This window comes from Labrus bergylta, chromosome 3 (assembly GCF_963930695.1).
Source record: "Labrus bergylta chromosome 3, fLabBer1.1, whole genome shotgun sequence".
Classification (NCBI taxonomy): Eukaryota; Metazoa; Chordata; class Actinopteri; order Labriformes; family Labridae; genus Labrus; species Labrus bergylta.
This window is the reverse complement of record NC_089197.1, coordinates 30,399,756-30,425,109: the sequence shown is the minus strand read 5'-3', so window position 1 is coordinate 30,425,109 and position 25,354 is coordinate 30,399,756. Positions and strand designations below refer to the sequence as shown.

The window sequence follows — 25,354 nt, the reverse complement described above, 5'->3', positions numbered from 1 at the left end:
GGTTACAAAAAACAAAACATATCAGAACAAAATTTGTTCTAATAATTTATTTCAAAACAAAACAAATGAAACAAACAAACAAAAAAAACAAACAGAAGTCACACTCACAAAAAATAATCAAACCGACCTTTCATATTAAGCACCATTTTTTAAAACAAAAATTCAAATCTGGAAAGTGAACTACACATTCTTAATTCCATGGCACAAGTATTCCACAAATTAACCCCTTTTACCGAAATACACCTGTTCTTTATGTTTGTCCTTACCTTTGTTTTTTTTATACACACCTATTCCCCTTAGTTCATACCATGTCGCATAACAAATTGCATAATATGTATCGTCATATTATTTTATATGGCAAGACATACATAAATTCATTTATTTTGTCATTTCTGCTGACTCCCATATTTTTAATTCATAAAGAGCCTATTCATTTTATGAATCCGTTTTTTTTTCTTCAAAGCTGTAAGTCCTTCCCGTGAGGGGTTGTCTCATTAACATCTAGATATGCAGGACTATACACCTTATCGAAATGGTGGCTAAAAATGCTGCGAACAAAAAACACAATAAAGGCTGGTTTTGTGCAGCACAATGCTGGTCGCTTTGCTTTGCAGTAGAGGGAGACAAATGACAGAAACCAGAGTGTATCTGGTCAACGAGCAAAACAGACCAGAGCAAAGGACCACAGAGCAATAACCTGCTTCTACGTCATCAAATGCATTTTCCTCTTCTGGAGATAACAACGCTTGATCAGTTGTAGTGCTGTAACACAAAGCAGATGTTTTACACTTGTCTAAGTTGTTTGCTTGAGTTTTGGTGGACCAAACAATAGTGCAGAGGAAAAAGGAGAAACATCTAGGGGTCTGTTAAATTGGGGAAAGCCATGTCATTTCAATGCTTCCACATTGTTAGTTTAGGCCTACTTTTGTGGAACACTGTGGGTGTAAATGTTGTATTGTGGTCAGTATTAAAGAATATATTTTTTTTCATTTCAGGGTAAACTATGCCCTCCTGCAAGGGGCCATACTCACAATGACATCATATCACAGTACTCTAGGAAGCACTCCTGTGTCTTTAATGAGAGGCTAAAGGGGGCTTTATAGGGGGCTGTACCTGTAGGCTCCTGTGCTTCCTGTACTTCCATCACAGCTGTGTTTACTATTACTGCATCAGCTAAGACAAGAGGTGTTCACACCTGTTTTCCAGCTGACCAGGCCTTGTTGTTTGTCGTTTTTAATTGGGGTGGCGGCTGGGGGAATGAGGAAAGACAAATACCTTTTGGGAGATTAGGTTACAGCTGGTCTTCTCAGACACTGGGAGCTTATGAGCAGCTTACTTTGTCAGCTGGGGGCCTCCTGACTGTCTGGGCAGTAGATGTCAGCTTGTGCTCCCCCACTAATTTCCTTAAACCCACTCTGCTGTCGGCAATGGGGGATGACAATTAAGAACAGAAAAGGAATAATTCATCTTTAACATCATGACAAGCAAACTGAAGAAATAGTCCAATAGTTTTGATATAACAATATTGCAAAAGGGCTTAACAAAAAATCTGCAATCATGTATTCATAACTATGAAATATTACATGAACTGTGGACCATTATTCCTTTACCTCCCATTATCACCACCAATAAAGTCCTCTACACTTTAATTTATTGCTGTAACTTCAGGTTTGGTTTATTAAGCATATTATCAGGAGGAGGCAATTGTTTCACTCTTTTTCTATCAACTTCCAGGTGATAAATGTTGGAAATCTTAGCAAAAGAGACCACAAGTCACTGTCACATTCGATGACACAAGTGGATTTCTTTATTTCAATTGCCTTTTAAAAAAAAAATAATAATAATAATAACTTTATTTAAATAGCACCTTTTAAAAACACAGGTTTACAAAGTGCTTTGACAAACAGCAAAAACAAGAACAAAGCAAACTAAACCAAACACAGAAGAACAGAAACAACAGCAAGAACATAACAAATGCAAAAGACTAAAAATAATTAAATACAATTTAACAAAAAAGAACCCAAAGTGCACGATGCCAACAGACATATATAACCCGACCATCACAAGAACCATCAGAAGAACCCGACCATCACAAGAACCATCACAACAACCATTATAAGAACCCAACAACACGAGAACCCAACAAGAAGAGCTGAGACCAAGAGGACCAAAGATTTAAAAAGATGTAAGAAACTAAAGAAGATAAAAGCAAATCAAAAGAGAACAGCAATAAGAAGGTAAGAGCAGGAAAAGAAATAGAAACAAGTGGTTCAAGGATAAAAAAAACCAAACTATAATATTAATAAAAATAAAAAGTAAATATAAATATAAAACACAAATAGACAAAGTAAGTAAGATAAGAAATTACCAAGTTAAAACACAAGAGTTAAGATAAGAGCATAAATAAAAGGACAGTAAGAAGATAAAAATAGTAAAACCAGTAAGAAAAGACATTAAGAAGACGACATCACATAAAAGCAAGTCTGTAAAAGTACGTTTTAAGAAGGGATTTAAAAGAATTGAGGGAATCTAAGTATAACCACGGTAAGTAGGCCTATGGTACTTTAAATATAATGTACATTGTAATAAATGAGAGCACTGGCTTTCTTGTGAGGGTTTTCTAAAAACAGTTATGTTGTATTGTATTAGTTTTGCACTGGTCGTTCAGTCTTTGACACAGTGGTAACTGTGAAGCTCTTGGATCTGTTACTCTGGTCTGGTCTATGCCGTCAGTTCACAAACATTCACTTGCAGTAGCTGGAGAAAAGAGAGACATGTTGTTAGAGGCTGGCAGGGCCGCGGAACAGCACGTACTAACGGGGTAACAGACACCCTTTCGGAGATGGGCTACTTTGCCCAAAGAGGAAGGAGACGATTTTGAACTGCGTATCTACAGCCTGGGCTCGGTGGGGTTTTTGTGGACGCTCATATGCAGGACTTATTTAATGTTTAAAATGTGGGAGATGGTGTCGTTACCGAGAGGGAGCTCTCCCTTCCTGTCGTCTAGGACAAGATGGCAGCAATGCAGGCGAACTGTACATGGTATGGATTTATAAGTCCATAACATGTTCAGAGAAGGATTATACTTATAGTGACTCTATGTGAAGGTGAGTAATACATAGAAAAATGTCAATAGTTATATCTGTTTATAAGTTTAGCATTTGAAACGATACTTTGTATGTGACGTAATGCAAAGTCATAATAACTTAGTAGCAAACTCAGCTAGCGAGCTTTTGGCTGTATATGGTTTGAACATTTGCTTCGTACGCAGCTTGCTCTGTCAGCACTTCTTGGTAATTACTAGCAGTATATATATTTTTACATATTTCTAAACAACTTCGACGTCGGTGATAATTGTGCACGTAATTTTAATTGTTTTTGCTATTTGCATGTTGTTTAAACATGTTGCAACATGAACCCACCCTATACAGCTAATATGGACCGAGGGACATAACTTATCTGGCCTTTGAACACATGTCTTCGAAGCAAACATTAGAAAGATAATGTTATATTCAACACTGTAGTTATTGCCAATAATAACGAAATACAATTTTTTGACGTAGATAATTAAATAGGCTTCCGTTTCTATTTAAAAATGTATAAGCAAAATGTCCATTATTGTCACCTACTACAATTATAACATTATTAAAGTGACCTCGGGATGTGTTACATGTGTTTTTTCGTCGGTAAAACTTTAACGCCCCAACAACAGGGCGAAATGAATTTAGCAAAGACAGCTAGCTGGTTCAGGCTACATTCACGTGCTACTAGATACTCGGACTTTCCAGGATGAGAAGTTTTTTTTATGCCTGACTTCGGTGTGTTCATGAGCTTTAAGTTGTTTAAGTTGTGGAAACCACTTGAAGTTGTATAACTTCGTTGTTGTAGTGAAAAACTTACCGTTTTCAAATTGACAAATTAGCCTTAAAGTTTAAGTGCGATATGTTGCGAACAACTATTTGAATGCGTGGATTTTCCCAGTAAGAACGGAATTTTCCCGATAATAAAAACCCAACGCGAATATACGGTAATATCCAGCTGGCCTCTTTTAGGGTGGAAAACTAAAAGCAGCCTTTGCAAATCCATTGTTTTAAGTATTTTCCGTCACTGTGTTTTCTTCTCGATTCGTGAACTTAAGCTGCGGCATCGAGTTAAACCAAAAACATTTTTTTAGACTAACACAGCTTAAAAAAACATGGCTTGCCATGTCACCATAGCCATTTTGGCAGATGAAATAGATGACAGCCATGAAACACAAGAAGTCAATGTTAGACTTAATGTTAAGTTAATCATACAACAGTTTAATAATCATCTTGGTCTATTACTACAATGCAAGTGTCCGTTATGTGTTAAAAATAAAGTGTAGGGTTAATAGTTAAGCTCATGTATAAACCACAAACCATCAGAAAAAAAATCCAGTGGAGGTTCTATTTATTGTTTGCTGTTTGTTTACACATTTAGCTGCTTATATGGTAGAAGAGGAACCATCACAAAGTGTTCCTGGTCCCACTGAAACTCTCAACAATAGGGAAACTTTAAACAAACTCAGGGGCCCTTAGACCTGAACCATGTATTTTCCAAGCCTTTTAGTCAGTCTTCTATTATTTTAGTACTTCTTCATTTTTGATCTTGTTAGAAAAAAAGTAATAAAATATAGTCTTTTGATTTTTTTTTATGACAAGCTGAATAAAATGTACAAGACAGCAGATAAATAAGGGACATTTTGGCTGATTTGGTTCGTATCAATGGTCACAGTTTATTTTATGACTTTTTAAGCAACACTTCTTTCTTACAAATTAAAGATATTATCAACTAGGGTTTACCTAGATTCTGTCCAAGTTACTTAATAATTTAAATATGCTCTTAAGTACCGATTACCTGGAATTATTCTTTCACAACAGGTTGTCTCTAAAATACTTTATCATGAACCAGTTACAGAAGTGTTTCCCAAACTTTTTCTACCAGGCCTCGAGATGAACATATTTTCAAGCCCCACACAATCCCTCACCATACACATCAATATTGACATACACTGATCACACTGTCAGTCACGCATCTCAAACGTTGGCTGCAAAAAGTCCAAAATTGCAACTTCAGTGTGACAACAAATTGAAAAACCTAACATTCCACTTTTTTAAAGAAGCAATTACAAGTGATACTGTAACGTGAAACTTTCAAATCTGTGACGTCAGGTGTAGATTCAATTTCAGCCTTAAATTTACAGGGAAGTCCCCTTACAAATTCTGACATGCTTTGCTGTGCAGTGAAAAACTGTATTGTATTTGTTTGCTATGCAGGGCCACCCCCCCCCAGGGGTCCAGGCCCTCAGTGAGGCAATCAAAGAGTTACAGTCTGAGTACACCTTGAGTACAGTGCAGCATTGTTATGTTTGTGCAATTCCTCTTTGTCTAGATTCTTCTGTCTGCTTTACGTGTGTGACATTCCTAGCCTTATCAGTATAAAGGCCAAATAAGTGAGGTTGTGGGGGATAGTGATACCAGTAATTCCAGAAGAAAGTCAGCGTGTTGTGGCGAGTAAATAAACAATATAGTAAACAGTGTTTTCAGAATTACAGAATAAGTGGGTAATGGTGGTTGTTAATAGGGGTGTGGAGGCAAAGAGACTTCTTTACGCATGTGTTATGTGACGTAATGCCACACTGATCTGCTATACTTGGGGAAGGTGGTTATCCCTATTACATTGTGGCCAACTTAAAGACTGGTTTTCAAATGATTTCTTGTCGAAGTGGACTCAAAGTAATGAACAAAACAGAATGACACAGAGTTTACCTGGAGAACACCATGACAAGAAGATGTTGTGGGGTAACTTGGGGGTGGAAAATATCCAATTTCTCAAGAAGTAAACATCTGTTCCAGCACACAGTACAGTACGTAATTACTTTTATCCATCCAGTGATCTGGTCAGAGCCCCTGGATTTTTAATAACACGGTAGATGCTTTTGTTGTGAAACTGGTGAGGGGAAAATAAATACCTATAGCTAGAACGGCCCACTCTGCAACTGTGTTCATGGATTGTGTAATGAAAGGTGTAACAGCTTGTGTGGCTCTATGATTGGCGCTTTACTGATCGATAAAAGTGCTTGTTGGGACGTGTAGTATTTCCGCGTGCATTGCTAGATTACAGCTGTTAAAACATGATAGAAGTGAGAGAGTAGTTGCTGTGAATGCATAATGATTAACTTAATATTTTTGTCTGTGCTTTGAATGCATTGAGTTAAGAGTACATGCAGTGATGAAGTAATATAATATGTGCCTTGTACACATTCTTTTGATGCATCCACATAACAATTCCACTATTTAGTGAAGATTAAACAAATCATAGCTGATGAAACATAAATGCCCATATTCTGTTTTCGTGTTATCATTTTGTGGAGTAAAATTCTTACTGTTGTGCTAAAGGAATAGTAATTTCTGCTAATATGGAGAATAGTCAACTGCATAGTGTATATCTTTTCCAACAAGAAAAATACTTCTAAATGATAGTCATAAGTTCACAGTCCAAATACCATGTGGTCACATGCCTCAGAAAACAGGGCCTTTCTATCTAACGAGCACAGAACATCATGTTCATGGGACACACGTGTGTAGGGAGGTTATTGGACTGTGAATGAAGACCATAACTTCTGCTTCATGCTGAAAGGATAGCAACAGCACTTAGATTTGTGACTTTGATGTGTTTGTTTTTTATTAAGCAGGAAAGAAAACAAATGATTGCATACCAAGAAGAAATACTAAACTTTTCTGTAAAGAAAGAAGAAGCTTTGCAGTCTGTGAAAATCCATGTCCCAGACCGCTCAAACATCAACAGATAGCCATAAAAATATGGTATTGTGAAGTTAGCCAAATTTCAAGGCATTGTGGCATTGACAAACACCCATAATTTCCAATTGTTTTAGATAAGATTCAAAAACATGTTGGGCTAATACATATTTTATTGTTCCAATAAGCATATGAAGGCTATAAGGTCCATGTTTTTTAAGAATAATATTCATAAAGACTTGTACTTATACTTATGTCATATATTTTGTTATCCTGTGTGTTCTGTTTGCTTTTTGTACAGACAGCAGAGCTACCCAACAGATGATGATGCAAGGTGATGATATCAGCCAAGCTGGTACCATGATCATCTGGACTGTGACAAAATGTGAATGCCTAATGCATCTGTTTTGATATTCTGTAGGATGGTAATAGATCACATGTTCAGAGTCTTAGCTGCACTGATCACAGCAACACTGTTTCAGATTTAGCTTTGAAGTCAAAGCACATGGCTATGAATAGGTCCTACAGCTGTGGAGGACGGGTGTATGCATGCAGCACGCCGGTCTGGTTAAGGCACCTATTGTCTCTTATCTTTTGAATATTTAAGAAAGAAACAACTTTTTGCAAGAAGCAGGGATGTAAATTGTTGTTTCAGCTGCTCCTGTTGAGCAAGATGGAAAGATAGCTCTTTATTTTTGTTTAATTTTGTTCTCCACATCATGGTGTGTCTGTCATCACCTGCTCGTCCTCTCATTTATTACTATTACATCTGTCACTCTGTACCATTTGTTCATTGTGGACAGGTGTATGGTGTTTATTTTCTTGACAATTTAAATTGTGGTAGGCTTGGGTCAAAAGTTCAACAGCAAGCAATTACTTAGCAGCTCAAGGTTGCTGGAGAGCTTCTATAGCTTTGAAGGTAATGTGAAACTGCAGGAGGAGCCTGACGGCTAACAGAGGGAGTGTATGGCTTCAGATGGTAATAATAGCTGTGGCTGCCATTCTTCTGCCTTTGAAACAACAGAGGCTGTCTACTTTACTTCCTTGGGTCAGAGTTCTCTTGGCCATTTAGTGATTGCATTTGGGGGGGGGGGGGGGGATTAACAGATGCCCAAGTTACGTTTTGTTTTAAATCGGATTTGGGTGTTGTATAACACTAAGCTGATATTCCAATCTAGACATCTTGATTGCTCAATTGGTGACAGTTTCCAATTTCAGGCTGCCTCTACAACCATAAAGCATGCTCTCCGTCTCCAGACCTGTAAATTAACATGGTCAGTCCCCTGGCTCTGACAGGAAACTCATTTTATAAATGTGGTATTTATTTCATGTGGAAAATTACTGAGCATTTATTCAACTTGGCTCATGTTTTCTTCCCTGTAAACAATCCCTAGCAGCACAGCAAGCACATACTTGCTGCTAAGGATTGTTTACAGAGAGCCTCCATATTGTAAAGCTACAGTCTTCCTGAGGTATAGTTATGTTGCTGAGTTTTAAAATGCATTGTTTGAACTTGATAAGGAGCAGGGTAGCACTTAGGGGCTTATCAGTTTGTAATGTATTCTAATGTCTACTTATTTGCATGGTTTGAAAATAGAGAGAGCTCTGAAACAGGGAAAATACATGTTTGAATTGGCTACTAAGCTGATTGACAGAATACATCCCTACACTGAGCTCTGTCTGCACTGCAGAGTCTGCAATTGTATTTTCTTGTTGTTGGATTGGGTGTGTCCTGTTTACCTATGACCCTTCAGGCGCTGCCCTTGCCTAGGAACCATCCTTAAGCACTCGGCATGCTCCCTGAGGAAAAACATGTCTTCTGAAATGCAGTGTTTACCATTCTCCCCTAGTTAATGTAAAATCACTAGAGTTGTGGTCTCAACTTACCATTACTCTTTGTTGGGGTGGTAAAAATCACAATTGCATGAGAAGGCCAATGTAGAATACAACTGAACAGTGATGACACTTTTCAAGTTACTCTTTGCCCTTTAAACAGTATGTGTGTTGTTTCTTTTTGTCCCCGTTTTTAAAACTACATTAGTGTTGTTTTTTTTAATTATGCAGACAATGGGATGATATTTTTCAGATTTAGAGAGGCACATGATGGGTAATTGCCCTGCTTCAAAGTGCACACACATGTTTGGAGAACCTGTTGTGAGGAGCATGTCACTTCCCCCTGTTCATTTTGAACAACTGGAATAATTAGGAAAATCCATGATCCTCAATTACATTATAAGAATCACAACACACCCAATGTGATATTGTCCACACAGTTGAGTTGTGTTAAATATTTTATTAACATCTAGAATTGATCCTGGAAGGGACCAAGATTCACAGCAAAAACAACAGAAAGAGCTCAAAAAGTTTTAAAACATTTTTTTAAACTGCTAACGAAGCGAAAATGACAGCTCTGCTGCTGCTCAACATATTCCAAACACACGTCATTTTTTTAGCCAGATTCACCATGTGCTAGTGTTGTACTGTTGCTCCATCATATCTGTGAAGTTCTGACAGAACGAGTGTATTTAGCAATTTTTTAAAGTGAGAAAATCTGGTGTATACAAGCCTGCTTATCAAAACGGATAAAAAATGTGTTAATGCTGTAATGCAGAGTTCTTTGCTTTTGCCTGTGTCTTGTTTTGTAAATGCCCTTTAGGAGCCCCATAGTCATACATTTTACAATTCACATAATGGCTTTAATTGAATGATGGAGGCCATGTCCCTTAATTACAGGCAACATACACACCAATTTAGGTGAGTTAGCAACTGGCCCAGCAACAATTTAGTAAATCTTGTGGAAACCAATGCTGATACTTTTTCCACACATAAAGTTACTAAACAGTTGAGATTACAATAATGTTAAAATATGTTAAATTACAGGCTAGTAAACACTGGGGATACAGCAACACAGTCAGCACAAAGTTCAATACGTACCTATTTTTCTTTTTTGGGGGGGGGGGGGGGGGGTGCTCATTGTTTTCGGTTCTGTTGGTTCTGTTGGCCCAGGTTGTTGGAGTGTTTTCTTGGTGGTTTTTATTCTTTGGAGTTTTTAGGCAGTGTCTAAAGGGACCACAAGGAAGAAAAAAACCAATTTATTTTTATTCCAAAACTATTTCTGTGTTTTGATTTTAAGCAAGACAACTTTTCTATTCATACACATTCCTGGTATGGTGTTAAGTGTCAGTGAAAAGAAGGTAGCGTTAAGATAGTGCCATGAAGTCCTGCTGTACAATAGGAAGATAATTTAGTATTTATATATTTTTAAATGGACTTCCACAAAGGAACAGGTCACAAAGTGTTTGTATTTGATTGTGTACTATAACTTAGTTTCAATTACTGCTTTGTCTTTACTCCATTCACTCTTACCCCGTCTGCATTATGCAGGGAACAGGTGGTGTATCTATGTCAAACAATCAGCAGCTTTATGTTAGTTACGCTACAGCCTGCTGCAGCCTGCTGCAGTCTGTTGCTGTAAACTTTTGTGTAGGCGACGCGTGTAAAGCACTGTTCACCATTTCTCGTCCTTGTCATTATTACTTAATGCTGAAAAGGTTCACTGATTTGAGAGATGGTGGTGCTTCCTCATACTGCAGCCTCTCCTCACCGCTCGTCGTTGTAAAAGTTGTGTGAAATCTGACACCGGTGTTGTCAGCTTCCCCCAACTTTAACGTATCATGATTGGATTTTAACTCGGGGGAGTTTCCTTATCCCAGTGCATGGACTCACAGGAACACAAACGGATTCAGTTAGGAAAGGAATACAATGTATGGTGCTATAGAAAACCTAAATTCACAAGCGAGTATTGAACTGGGTGCTGTACCGAACCGTTCAATATTATGTTGAGAATTGTTGCATCCCTAGTAAACAACATGTGATGTAGGGTTGGTAGTGCCGTGGAGTCCAGCCAGGACACTTGCTTGTTGGTACTCAAGCGTTGCCAATTTCAATGTCACTATTAAGCATTTCCAATTTGTGCTTTCATTCTTTGCTAAAATGGTTGCCCTTCAAAGTCATGCTTCTATCAGAGACGATGGTAAACAGTGGCACCAAACAGTAACACAGTGTATGATTGTGCACGGAGCTGTCAAGGGAATTGGTTGACCTTATCTTGCTGCTCAGAATAAGTCAACGGGGTGGCTCACAGTTTTAGTGTTATCACAGCACAAGTGTGTTTTCCATCAGGGATATTTATTTTAGGAGACTCTACAGGGGCCACTTTAAGCCCAAAACCTTTCTCACTTGTCTGTTTGGGAAAAAAAAAGATCTTTTGAAAGAATTGGGGGAAATTAGGCTTAAAATTGACTGTGAGTCAATATAGGCTAGCGTTTTGTATAGAACACTTTAAACATTGATTTTTCTTACTTTGTCATTATGTAGGGAAACTTAGATGAGTAAATGCACTGCCGATTAAAGTATGGAAACCCTTGTGAGACAAGCAAATGACAAATGTCCCTGATATTAAGTAGGTCGAAGGCGACACTTTGGCACACACAGGGTTTGATAAGGTCACAATGCCAGTTTGAATGTGACATTTAAAAACAAATGTATGATGGGGAAGAGGAAAATGTAGCCATGTCTTAGGTAAATGGACATGTGGGCCTGATGATGTGACTTTATTTTTCTCTTTGTGTGTTTCTCATCCTCTCTCCCGCTCTATTGGTTGCCTAGAGACCCGCAGTAGGATGCAGTGAAATGGCAGGAAAAGGTCAGGCAAACCTTTGAGAAGTTAGTCATCTACTGTGTGGAGGTGTTGGTGGGATTGCAGTGGATAGGACTGAATGGCAAAGGTGTTTTCAAGCACTCTGAACCATTTGTCGATTGTAATTGGGGTGCCGGGGTATGGATGGAAATGGGACCTGTTTTTTTTTTTATGTCATCTAGTAGGTGTAATTAAAGTAAAATAATTTTGGTCTGTTGTTTAAGACTCGTAGTAACATAAACTCACCTAGGGCCTTTTGAAAATGGAGACATAAAAGACCAGAGATCTGGACAGTGGTTTGGTTTTTCAACTGATGCTGATCATTTTTGTAGTATGAACATGCTTAACTTTCAATGTTTTTATCATTGTTTCTCAAAAAATTCCCACATTTTATGAAATTTGAAAATTGGTTCATTTGTTGAGGATGCAAACTAACCACATTTTCTTCTCTCCTTTTTTGAAGGTATGGCCTCACAAGTCTTGGTCTACCCACCACACATTTATCAAACCCAGACAAGTGCCTTTAGCAGTGTGAAGAAACTCAAAGTCGAGCCCAGCAGCTGTTTGTACCATGAGAGGGCACACCCGCGGACTTATCTGAACAGCAGAACCCTTGGAATTGTGCACCCAACAAAACAAGCCCACTCATTTGTGAGCCGAGACGTGGCCGTGGGCGTGAAAGTGCGTGGAGGACAAGAGTACCCAGTGCAGACGGTGGTTGTGCGTGGCGTACAGAGACATCAGCCCGGTAAAAGAGGAGGAGTATCAGCAGGCCCAGCTGCGGCCCAGCAGGGACAGGACGCAGGGTTTGTCCACTTGCAGGGCAAGGAGCAGCAGCAGACAGACACAGCAAGTGGGGGCAGCAGTGGAGCAACAAGAGCAGGAGGAGGGGGAAGGGGAGAGGGCTGCTGTGGAGGAGGGGAAGGAGTTGAGGAGGAGGGGAACAGCGAAGAGAACTGTGGAGGTTTTAACTCAGCTGACAGCTCTCAGCGATGTGGGCTGAAACGTAAAAGTGAAGAGCTGGATAACCGAGGGAGCACCATGCAGATTGTCGAGGAACTGTCAATGTTGCCTGCCATGTTGCAAACTACGAATGTGGGGAATGCAGCCATGACCGCACCTGCGGCGGTGGGGGCTGGAGGGGGTCCTTCCAAACAGGGTGTAGGTGCAGCAGGAGGGGCGGGAGCAGGGGATGGGGACTATCAGGTAGTACAGCATGAAGTTCTGTGTTCCATGAAGAATACTTATGAAGTGCTGGATTTCTTGGGACGCGGCACATTTGGTCAGGTTGTAAAGTGCTGGAAGAGGGGCACGGGAGAGGTAGTGGCTGTGAAGATCCTGAAGAACCACCCCTCATATGCAAGGCAGGGTCAAATAGAAGTGGGCATCCTAGCTCGTCTGAGTGGGGAGAATGCAGATGAGCACAACCTTGTGCGGGCCTTTGAATGCTTCCAGCACCGAAGCCACACTTGTCTGGTGTTTGAGATGCTGGAGCAGAACCTGTATGATTTCCTGAAGCAGAATAAGTTCAGCCCGCTGCCCCTGAAAGTGATCAGACCAGTGCTACAGCAAGTAGCCACAGCTCTAAAAAAGCTGAAGAGTATGGGTCTGATTCATGCAGACCTCAAGCCTGAGAACATAATGCTGGTGGACCCAGTGAGGCAGCCCTACAGGGTTAAGGTGATTGACTTTGGCTCAGCCAGTCATGTGTCCAAAGCAGTGTGCTCCACGTACCTCCAGTCTCGGTACTATAGGTAAGTACAAAAAGGAGAAGAAATGTTTCTCAATTTTAACAAAGAAGGTTTGACTAATGTGGATTTCAAAACAACTTCAGTCTGTTTGTTTCCAGACTGGCATGGTCTGGTTTAGAAACTCTCCTTCCTCTAGAAACACAAGGAAATATCTCCCATACTGCACAACATCCTGCCTATTTAGGAGCCACATACCACAGCTTCTGAAAAAATGTGACCCTGCAGTGTTTGCTAGCAGACTACGGGCTTACTGTCCATTTCTCCACTGCCTGGGAAAGAAAATTCTCCCAAGATTTAAAAAACAATAGTAGAGAAAAAAACTTCATTAAAAAACTGATATGCATTTGGGGCGATGGCTTTTGGAATTATAGGGTTTATAGACATAAGAAAAAAAAAGTAAAATATTTGAGAACTGACTCCGAGAAGTGTGGGTGTTACAGCAAGTCAAGAAATGTTCAGTGAGAAATTACGGAACGCCATTCCAAACATGAGTATACTGTTAGGGGCTCGAGGGTATCATGGTATGTGTATAGTATAGTAGGATACCTGTGTTTCCTTATTGTCTTAGATATCATGAACTAGCAAATCTGGCAAGATCAATTTTGTTACGAGTGCTTTGGTTTGATTAAAAAAACAGGCCTGAAATGGTATCAACTGTTGCATAAGAGATGGGAGTGACCCAGTTCACTGTGTTTGTACCTTACCCTGGATTACATAGACTCTGGGTTGATAGAAAAAGAAAAGTAAGCCATTTTTCATGACAGCAAGTTATGCATAGTTCGTTATATATGCATACGTTTGAATGTTTTTAATAGAGTTTTGTCACTGTTAGTAAGTGTGGAAATGCTCACACTTGTTTCAAAATTTAGGAAGTTTAGGCCTTCTGTATTTTGTAACAGGCGGACATGAATAAGTAATATTGACATGTCTTTCTAGTTAAACAAATAAAACCATGACATATAATTTCCATGATCCCCCACAGTTAAACTAGTCAACCTTTTGTGAGATGAGATGCTTATTTCCACCCAGAGCTTAACATAGTTAATCCGATCAACTGAAGATTTTGATCTCATCATGCCAATACTTGCTTGGTGCACAAATAGTGTGACTAATGGTGGCAAAATGATTTGAATTCGAACCTCGGCAACTGGTTCATTCAGCTGAGTCATTCAGGCAATTCATGTCTTAAATGACTCATTAACAGGGATATACTTTCTCTGAACCAATACCAGGACACATGGAATGGATCATGACAGGAAATATATATTATCAGCTTACATATTGTTTAGTTTTTGCAGGATACCTGCTTGTTTGCCACCCCTCTGATGTAAAAGTGCATGTGCTATACTGAGCTAATGGCAAAAGGGCATATTCAACTAAATCTTGCCACACTTATAATAGCAACATGTCTATGCCAGCTGCTGTTAGTCTTCCATCTGACGCAACTGTTTCTAGTTAACCACAGCACCTGTTTAGGCTTGCCATGTTATGTGGCATGCATCACTTGCACTTTGATCAAGCTCAATGTTTATAGCTTCAACTCAAAGTTCTTTTTGCACTTGCATGTGGGCATACTAACTACAAAATATGTGTGCCTGCCAATGTATACAAATTAAAACATGCATTATAGAACAAATTACTGTAAACCATGCTGAGATAATATCCCAGAAAACCCCTGATGAAATGAATATTTTCTGAATTCCTTCTTATGAAATGTTGCTGTAAGAGATGTTAAGAGCTAAATAAGCGAAAGTAATACAGTGCACTAGAACCTCTGTCAGATCAATATTGGTAAGTAAGACATGCTAGTTAATTTATTTAGTTTTTAGCATTGTGGCTTGGAGGAAAAGCACTACTGGCTACACTACATTTATGACCTGTTTCACTTGACTGCACAAACCCCTCCTTTATTAGGCAATATTTGACATAAGAGGAAAGTTGCACTTGTTTTCTTCCTCTATGATGACATACTACAAAAAGTATGATGAAATCTCTGCATCAGCTTGATGCTTGGGAATGTTTGGGACGGTTTGTGGTTTTACTCTGTCAGAAGATTCAATGTTTTGTTTTTGCTTTTAGTTAGTTGACCTTCTGATGATTAGGAGACATTTTATCCCTCTTTGACCCTCCTTTATTGTCACTAACTGTTTGAATTTGTTGCAAAACACAGCTATTAAAACAAAAACAAATGAAGCAGTTCTGGTTTCCCATTTAATCACCATCATCAAAGTAAAGAAGAAAAAAAAAGTAAATTTAAATCCAAACTTGGACATTCAACAAATTTAATAATAATGTAATGAAGACATGCAGCGAATGCTCTGACAGACTAATTCAAACTTTAGCAGATTTGTCTTGAACGTTGGGTTCTGGGGTTGGGAAGAAGCGAGCAGGATTTATGAGCCACATTCAGGGCAGCGTGAGCTGTTTTAGTGAAAGGCATTTACATGGCATTTGAATAATTCTCACTGCCTGCACACTGAGCCAGAGAAACAGTGTGCTCTGACAGGAATTAAAATACTGCTGATGAAAATAGACGATTTGATATCTGTCTATATTTGCATTACCGACTAAAGTGAGAAGATAATAAGTTCTTCTACTTTCTGCCCTTGCCCATATTTTTTTAGAAGCAGTTTAAAAATACTTGTCAGTGACATAATAAGTAAACTTTCTTTTCATCCCACACATGAATGGATCCGTCATTTTGTGAAAATTGTCGTGTTGTAAACGCACTTTGTTTCAGGAAGCTACTCAAAATAGAACTGTCGTATGAGGGGGGAAGTGAAAGAGTGCAGCTGCTTCAACTGTTTGTCAGTTCTGTCAGCCTCAAGCTTTTGTGACCAGCTAACAGTTTCTTACAGGTTTTAAATGTGTTATATTTTGATACCACACATATCACACACTGTTGATTTGAAAGAGCAAAATTATTAAAGAATAAAAATGAAATGGAAATATGGAGGGAAAGCTCAGTGAAAAAAACTTTCCCTGCATATTTAAATGCTCATAGATGGAAGAGAGTTCAGTAAAGTTTTGACTTCATTCTGTAGGAAAAAAGATTATACTTACTGTGTGACATAATAATTAATAGTTTCATAGTTTTATAGAGATATGTGAAGTTATAATGCACCTGCATGGAAACGTGTTAAGAACTGATTTTGAACCCCAGGATTCTCCAGTACCTGTATGTGATTTCTTTTTTTTAGAACCGCATGTTTGGATTTGTTTTTGATTTAATTCTACTGTCTGGTTGCTTTCGTTACATATCTCTTCTAAGCATTATATTTCTTTGTAAAAATGTTGCTAACATCTTAAGCTTGTGCACCCTGTTGGTCAGGAGTATGCGAGGCATACTGCAAGGGGACAGCGTTGCTGAGGCTAGGAGTGAAGGGCTGCTCAAAATAGCTCGTGGGACACTGGCCAGTGGGCTTTGACTTCTATAGATGGTGAAGCACATATGCAGCCAGAATGAAAGACGGACAGCTTGAAATACTAGAGAGCTCTCACTTACTTGTTCAAGGTCAACCAGCTCTAACGTCAGCTATTTTTGTTTTCAAGTCAAGTTGTGTTTGTATGTAATTTTTGAAGTGCCCAGCATGCAGCTTATTTATTTGCCAGTTATCCAAAGTGGCTGGTGTGGACATAAAATCCATCAGCCACTCAAACCAATAAGTTTGACAGATACACAAGCCACTGTCGCAATTTACAAGCATTTGGCCAGAGGTCGCTTGTAATTTGTCACTCTGGTTTGCACAGTCAGCTCAGGTGGAGCTCTCAGAGTGGAGCTTTCCAGAAGAGGAAATATTAACACGGTCTGAAGATGGCTTTTACATTTAAAAACAAAGCCTTTCTTTATTATATTCAGTTCGTGGTTTAGTGTTTGTGTTTCATATTATTCTTCACATTCTACCAGATTTTCTCATATTTGACCTTTTGATTGAAAATAAGTCACAAAAGTTCTTTACACATGTTTTTAGTCACCTGTGGAGCCTTTAAAAAGCTTTATTGCATGACTTTCCATTCACTTTGAGTTGCTTCAGTGTCATGAAATGTGCCATACTAATAAAGCTGCGTTGCCTCTCCTACATTATGCATTTGGCTTTTAACAGGCAGCTTCTCGGCTTTTAACAAATGCTAGCAAAACAAATCATAGTCTCCTGCTCAAGCCTCTCTTGAAACGGTTTGAAACTAATTTTGAGAAATAAAGTGTTATCTGTAAATTACTCAATAGTTTATCGCAGTGATATTGTTAAAAAAAACCCTTTCCTTACAAGTCTCTGATCAGGGGACACATTCTAATCCGTCACAATCTAATGTTTTCAGATCGCACACTCCTGCATAAGTCCTTTTAACTGTCACTTACCAGATAGAAAATGAAGTATTACCATCATAAAACAAGCATGTGATTTTAAGTTCTTTACAGCTTTGCAATCTAACAAAGTAATTACAAAATGTCTGGCAGGCCAAAACCATTCATGCAAATCCCAATTAGCTGGATTTGAGACAAAGTATTAAATCGTTTGGATGTTAATGCTTATATGGAGTTTCTATCTCTGTAACACAATAATAAACATATGATTCCTATAAAGCATTTTAGCATAGACTAAGTCAATTTTAATTCTACATTTTCTACAGTTGTCCAATACCTCTTTATTAACTATGAGGTGATTTTTCTTCACCTCTCCACACATGAAAATGATTAAGTTTCCACCCCAAAAAGTAGCTCAGGCAGTCTTGCAGAAAGAGCCAGTTATCCCCCAACCGTCAGAAAAACATGTTTTCTGTGTGTGGAAACTTGTGGGCACACATGTATCTCCCCTTGTATGAACTGTGTGCCTCTTTAGATTTTATCATGTCAGTGTTCACAGGTATTTATATCGCTGAAATAGCATTATTTATGTTGGTAAGCACCAAAATAAACATCAAGTTTACTTTTCATGATGTTTTCTGCAACACACTTATCTTTTAAAAGATCAAGTTGTGATCAGTAAATTGTTGGGGTGAAAGTTTACACAATTTTTTACACTGTTTTGAGACAGAATCTCTTCACTTAAGATTCATTACAATATCTCAAACATGTGCTCACATGCTGAGGATTAAGCTACTGATCACCTCAAATGATCTGATATGCCAATTGTTGTCATGTGTCCCTCACCAGGTCCCTCTGACGCACCCTGCCTCATTTTTCCAGCTACTGAATACTCTGCTGGACTTTAAATACAACCTATTGTTCCCACTGCTATGAACAGCCACAGTTCCTGCATTTACCAGTGCTGGCTATACTGCTGCAAAGCTGCAAATGTTTTGTTATGTTACAATCAATGTGTGCAAACTTAACCCAGCGAGCACTCTATCCTTCCTTTTTACCAGCCTGTTCTGTTAAAAGATATTTCTTTATTAAATATTCTTGACCTACAATGTTAATGAAAAATACCAAAGCTTAGTAACATATTGTGGTGTGATACGACGACTTCCTAATGAATTCTGGTCTTTCTGGCATGCCTGCCTGAGTTGGTAGTAAAAAAAAAATAGTTCAAACACAATAATACAGGAAATGAAAAATATAAGAACTTCTTCAAATCCAAGACCAGGTTTGGGTTCCTGAAAGTCTACTGGTCCCTTTTGTTGTTTCCCTGAATATTGGCTTCACCTTGAAAACGGCATCCTTCATGACTGAGGCCATGAAGTTGCCAAGTACAAGCACAGTTATGATGTTGTCAAGGCTGTAAGCTGCTGATAGCACTCCGTTTGCTGTTCATTCTGGCCAACGTTCGGCTGAAAGAAGATTTAATTTGATAAGTAAGCCGCGGGTTCCTTTCAGACGCAAGCACAGTTGTATGAAGCTTTGTTTTAATATTAGAAAAAGTAATTTCCTCTCATACAACTGCAAAGTCATGCACAACTTAAAAAAAGTAAAATAATTAAGCTGGGCCTGCTAGCAAGGAATTCCATATAGCTTCACTGGAAAACAAATGTTTTTAATTGCTTTGATTGTTTCGTTTGCTGAAATCGCCCCGCATGTTTAACTACCCTTAGGCAAGAGCTCTTGTTATCTTGTTCAAACCCCATGTAGAATTTGCAGCTGATTTCAAAATACTCCAATTTAAACAGCAAGGCTGTAGAGGAGATGAGTTCACCTGATCTTTATAGAAAATAACTCTTTATTATTAGCTCCATGTCAGCACATTGTACAATATGTTTAAAGGCTTGTATAGTTAAACTAACGTCTGGGAAGATCAGAGTGCAGTACAACCTCCGCCTTTGCTTCACTGCCTCTGTGTTTCACTGAATAATGCAGAGTGCTTGAAGAGTGTGTGGAATTACAGTTCCTGGAAGAGATGTGTGGTAAAACTCCATTCTTCAATCATGGAGTCACAGTGTTGTCTGTTTGCCTTTGTGGGTGAGCTTATGCCAATTGCAGTGTAGTCCAGATCGTTTTATTTATCAGAACAAGCTTACTGAAAGGCCTGTGTAAGCATGCATGGACAACGGTGCCCTCCCTGTGTGGAGCCACCTTTATTTACTGTTCTCTGTGTGAGCTGGTAGGATGCCACCTTACACTTGGTTCCTCCCTGTGTGGACAGAGCAGGGAGGTTCAGACAACTATTTCTGGAGTGTGAGATAATGGCCATGAATAAGAAATAGAGAAGCAGATCATTTCTCTGCACTGCCATGGCCCTGCTTGCTTAGAGTCATGTACCCACTGTTCTTTTTGTATTCAGGTTAGATCAAAATAAGGCACAACTTCAAAAACATGACAATATCTGAATATCAAGGTAACAGTGGCCTTTTTGGCAATATGTTTGTTACTTATCAACCCACTGTCAAAGCTGAAGAATGTTATGACTTTGTTACTGTGCAGAACAAAGACATGTCTGGGATATAGTTAGCCTCACTTAACTCAAATACTTGAAATAAAGGCAACATTTAGCTACAGTAAAGCAAGAAAAAATTATCATCTCCACAAAAAACTTCAATGGATCCTTGATGTCTTAAGTGTTGGCAAACAATCCATTCACCAATACAGCTGTGAGACAAGTAAGAGTCAGTACAGTGCAAAGCTGGGAACCTTACTCTAGGGACAGTGCTATATTTGAGCCTGCGTTTTTTTAACGTGGGTTTTAGCTTAAATTATGATCTTGTGAAATCCATTTTTGTTGTCGTAAAGCAACTGAAGACCTGTAGAGCTCAGCACGAAATGGATTAATTTTTACTTACATTCATATACAGTGAAGACATAAAAATGCAACCTAGAAAAACAAGTTAGAATGTTTATTCATGCTCTCATATACAATTTCCCATGTTTCTTCTTTAACTTCGGGTCAACAGTTGACATACACTGTTTGCTTTGGAGTCCTGCCATAAATCATGTTTTTGATGCTTCCACTAACATAACATTGCCTTCTGTTCAGCCTCTTTGTGGATTAGACACAGACAAACTGAGAGGGGGGAAGAGTAGAGGAGGATGGGAAGCAGCTGTTTGAGGTGAAGGAGCACACTTGTTGAACTTGTTGACCAGGGAGAGAGTTGTTTTCATTGGTCAGTCAATCCACAGAAGAGCAGTAAAATATAGTCAGTGCCTCAGGCTGTGGGGAGAAAAAAAATAGCAAACCAAATCCAACCATTTGCTCCTGTCTGTTCTGGTTTTATTTAGTGATTGTTGCTGAATATCATACCTGCAGTGTGGGCGGGTTATACTTGGCACTGTGGTGTGCGTGTGCTGGGCCTGCTGTTACTGCTGTGCTCAGCATTGTGTCTATGGGTTTGTTACTGATGGTTTCCATTAAAGACAAGCTGGCAGCCAATGCAGAGTTTGTTATTCTCTGGCAGGCTTTGTTCTGTATTGACCTCACGAATACCAAATGTTATATGTTTCATCATACTTCCGCCTTATTCTACATAAAATGATGGAAGCCCAAATTATTTCTAACTTCATGGGCTTCTTTTAAACATTGTGGCAAACAGTGATACAAAGGTTAAACCTTAAGAAGTGAAGAATGTTTTTCAAAGGGCGTCTGAATAAACAGCTCTAAGTCGCAGATAACTCATGTCTTACTCAAAAGCCTTGTTCACACTTGCACAAAACTCCTGAAAACGCCCTGAAGTCTCCTGGTTGAGCTGCACGTGTGAACGCAGACAGCCATATTTTTTACTCTGACTTTATTCAGAATTTCTCCTACCAGCCCCCTAGTATTTTTTTTCCGCATGAATTATGAGTGAGCTGATACGAGAACACAGCAAGATTTAGTAAGTAGAATACACCTTGAGCGGAAAGGGTCATGACGTCAGTTATGACTATAGACTGTATGCAGGCAACGATTGTGATCTTAATGCATGTAATTAACCTGCTGCATTATGTTTTCTGCTTGCCATTATTTTCCTCTCTCTTTTTTTAATGATATTCTGATTCTGTTAAACTGCATAGAGCATTGATACAAAGGCAAACAGTAGAATTATAGTGGATTTTGTTGCTTTGTCTGCTACTTCCATGTTGTTCTTCTTATATCATGTCTTGCCTCAGGAGACCCTCGCCCCTCCATCTGTCCAACAGGGACAGTCACCTGCTGTGAGTTGCATGTGCAACCAGATCTGGGGGATTTCAGGGGCAGCCCTTCTGAAATGAACAATACATTTTAAGGAGCGCACATGTGAAAAGGGCTTAAGTCATTAATTTCAGACCTTTGAACACAGTGTTATCAGTCAACAGACTTGATATGCAGCTTTGTCATTAAAAATGGTTCAGAGGTGTTTTTACTTCAGCACACTATACTATAAGTTAATAGAAGAAACAAATGTGGGTCTATGTTTCTTAATGTTCTTGAGATAGCAGTCATAAACTTGAATGAAAGGTCCATATTCATGAATTGTACCACACATTGTTTTGCCTCATGTATACTAGTTCCGGTTATAAGGAAGCCACATGTGTTGTATGACCATACAACTTAACTTACCTGAAAATGAGAAATTGCCTGTTCAGTTGCAGCTTTCACGGATAATTTCAGATTTTCTTTGTGTTAAACGTGACCACCATTATTATCTGCTCTGTGCAGTCATTTGTCTGAGTTTATGCTTGTTTCGGTACATCCATCCATTCATTCATTGTCTGTTCCCACTTACTCCTGTTACATGGGCCGAGAGGCTGTGCATGCACTTGGCAAAAGCAGGATAGTAGTCCATCACCCTGCTCATCTTTTTGTCCTACCTGTCCGTTTCCTGAGAAGCTCCTGCACGTGGCTGTAAACAGTCACGAGGCTTTGCCCCTTAGTGTTCAATGGCCCATCTGTTTGTACGCCACATCCTCAGGATGGAAAATGGATTTGGTTTCACATGAGGGCGGCGAGGCTTGGGTTGCGTTGATTAGAACAGAGCTGTGCAGCCATGGCAACAACCCCTGCTCCACCCCAAAAACGATTGTTTTTATTGTTGTTTTTTTATTCAAATTTCTTTACTTCACTCTATGATTATGCTTACAATGCTTATCTTTCCCTGCACTTGGCGTGAAAAGGTTAAGAGCTAACCCAGAAGCACAAAATAATTAGTAGAATCCGACAAAGTAATCATCATGGTCATTACTGACTCCTATCACTCTATTTTCCTAATGTTTGTCTTTTTAAACTTCCTAGAAATAGATCTGTTTGAAGTTCTGTGTAATGTATCTCTTCCAAATTAAGATACATTTTAAAATAGCTCAGGCGAATCTCAAAGTTGTTTCATATGACACGAAACATTGAGGAAAGAACTGTATTCCAGACAAAACTGAACCGATTTTCTCATAGTATCTTTTATTTGATTGAGATCCCATTAGTGGGCTTATTTACTGTTAGAAAGAGAATTGTTTTTCATTCTAGCAGATTATCAATGTTTGTGTACTAGCTGTTATCCAGTGAAATAGGTCTGTAGGCTGCCAAACTCTGTAGTGGAATAGGAGTTTTGAGGCTGCTGAGGGATTAATGCAGGACCCTGTTGCAGGAGGTAGCGTCGTGAGTGTTGGGTTTCAGGGTAGTATCCAACTACAAGACCAACTTGGTGATGACGCCATAGTGTTTCTCGCGTGTTACCAATCAGCAATACAGTATGTTCCTATAGTAGTCCTGGTGGGTGCGTGTGCGTGCGTGTGCGTGTGCACGCGCGCGGATATGTAGCTCTCCTCACTCCTACAGGGAAAACCTGTTCCTTATAAATAGGACATGCCTGAGAGGCTGAGATGGTTGGAATAACGGCCTGCTTGCTTTTCTGCTGCTATGTTGCCTGCTGCACCAGCTGTTGTGGGCATTTGTTTAGACTATGTGATAAAATTGTCTAAAACTTATTTCAGCAGTTCTAAAGTTTGCTGTTGCCAGCCATATGTTTCACACCATTCAGTCCTATATGGCTCCAAAGACGTCATAGTGAAGTCTGCAGGATCCCTTTTGATATGTTCTATATGAAAGTGCAAGACTGCCCCAGTTGGTATGTCCAGCTGTCTGAAGGACAGCTGTCTGAGCTAATTGTCTTGAAATCATACTTCCAATCCTCTGAATTCGTCCAAGTATTAAATAGTTTGGAGAGTGTGTACCTTGTCTATAAGCTGATCAGAAGTGAAACAATATCTCTTTGTCACTCGGCAACAAGTTTCTCATGTTTCTCTTGTGTATAATTTAAGGGCTGAGTCATTCTAAGCAATGCTGTCATCTATGTAACAACCAGACTAATTTGCTAAATACTTATCACACTATGATATTTCATTAATGCTGATACAATTATAATTACATTGAATTATAATTAAGTTGAATTATTCCCCAGCAATTTTGTTGGTAAAATAAGGACTGTGTGGAAAATTTCACAAGGTCTCCATTGACATCGTTGTATTTATAGACATTTCACATCATCATAGGATAATACTTTATTGATCCCCAAATTCGGTCATCATCGTCATCATCATCATCCCTTGATGGTTACTAAAAGGACATTTTCCTTTCTGTTTCTTTAAATTGCCTTTCGGAGTACTTAGTCTAAAAGGTATCCTGTTAGTCTTAGGCTGTGTGTTTGATAGAATATGGCTATACAGTACAACAAATGTCACAAAACAGATTTCAGGGTTAAATATACTTCAATGTGATAATATTAACAATGAGATATATTTGCCTTAGTTTAAACATTGTCAGGATAAGCATTCTTATTTATCACAATCATCTCTAAATATCACTCATGGCACTACTATTCAACTGTGTATTAATTTTCTTATGATTGAAAGCTGGTACAATAGATTGTTCACCAAAACATTGAAATATTGAAGTGTACTCACATTTTCTGACACTTCTAGTATGTTTGTGTGCCACACAGTCATTTTGCTGTATTTGCACTTAAAAGGAGGTCGCTCCTGCACAGCAGACTCGCATCAGAGAAACGAGCTCAGACTACATCATGCTGTCAGAGCAGTGTCACAGTTTATAGGCTTTGTGGTGTCCTAAACACTGAGTTCTTGACAGTTGTCAGCACGTCTTACCTGTATTGGTGCTGACAGGCCTGCGTCATCACTAGCCATCGCTGCAACATGGTATTACAGTGCTATTATGGAGTTGGTTAAGGCAACACTGGGCCAGCACGTAGGCGAATACGTAGTGACTGTGCTCCTTATTTCCCATCAGCCTAGAGCAGATACAACAGTCTGTCAGAGGTCTGATCCCGGCCTGGCTGACCTGCTAACCCACTGACTCAGCCTGCTGACGCTTGGCGACAACACTGGCTTACAAGTCACTTGGCACCAAAACATACAACACGTTCTCATCTGAATGGCCAGGAAGAGGAATTCCATCAAATTATTGTAGTAATCATTTCTATTCAGAAGCATGAGAACAAAACTGGCATCAGGGTGAATAAAAAAAAATATATATATATATTTTTTAAGGTGTTAATGAACAAATTGACTATGTTTACAATCAAATGCTTTAAAGTTAATCATTTGAGTATACAACACAAACAGTGCTAACCTTCTCTGACGCAGAAAAGTTGGGATGTCAGAGGTGTTTACATTCTTATAATCTTTAACAGAGAGATGCTGTGTGAATTTCATAGCTTGTTTCAGAGCGGTTTTAATTTATTCAAAAATAACACAAACAGTTTTATTACACTATCTTATATTTAAGACGACG

At 38.9% G+C, this 25,354-nt stretch overlaps 1 protein-coding gene across 1 annotated transcript in view; it reads left to right on the top strand.

The window, feature by feature from the left end:
• Positions 1-2,763: 2,763 nt before the first annotated feature.
• hipk3b (homeodomain interacting protein kinase 3b) overlaps positions 2,764-25,354 on the top strand; it is a 41,700-nt gene continuing 19,109 nt past the window's right edge. The window contains 3 exon segments of the mRNA XM_029277439.2: positions 2,764-3,077; positions 3,079-3,107; positions 11,942-13,232. Of these exon segments, the coding sequence (XP_029133272.2) occupies positions 3,040-3,077; positions 3,079-3,107; positions 11,942-13,232 (1,358 nt within the window). The 5' untranslated portion in view covers positions 2,764-3,039.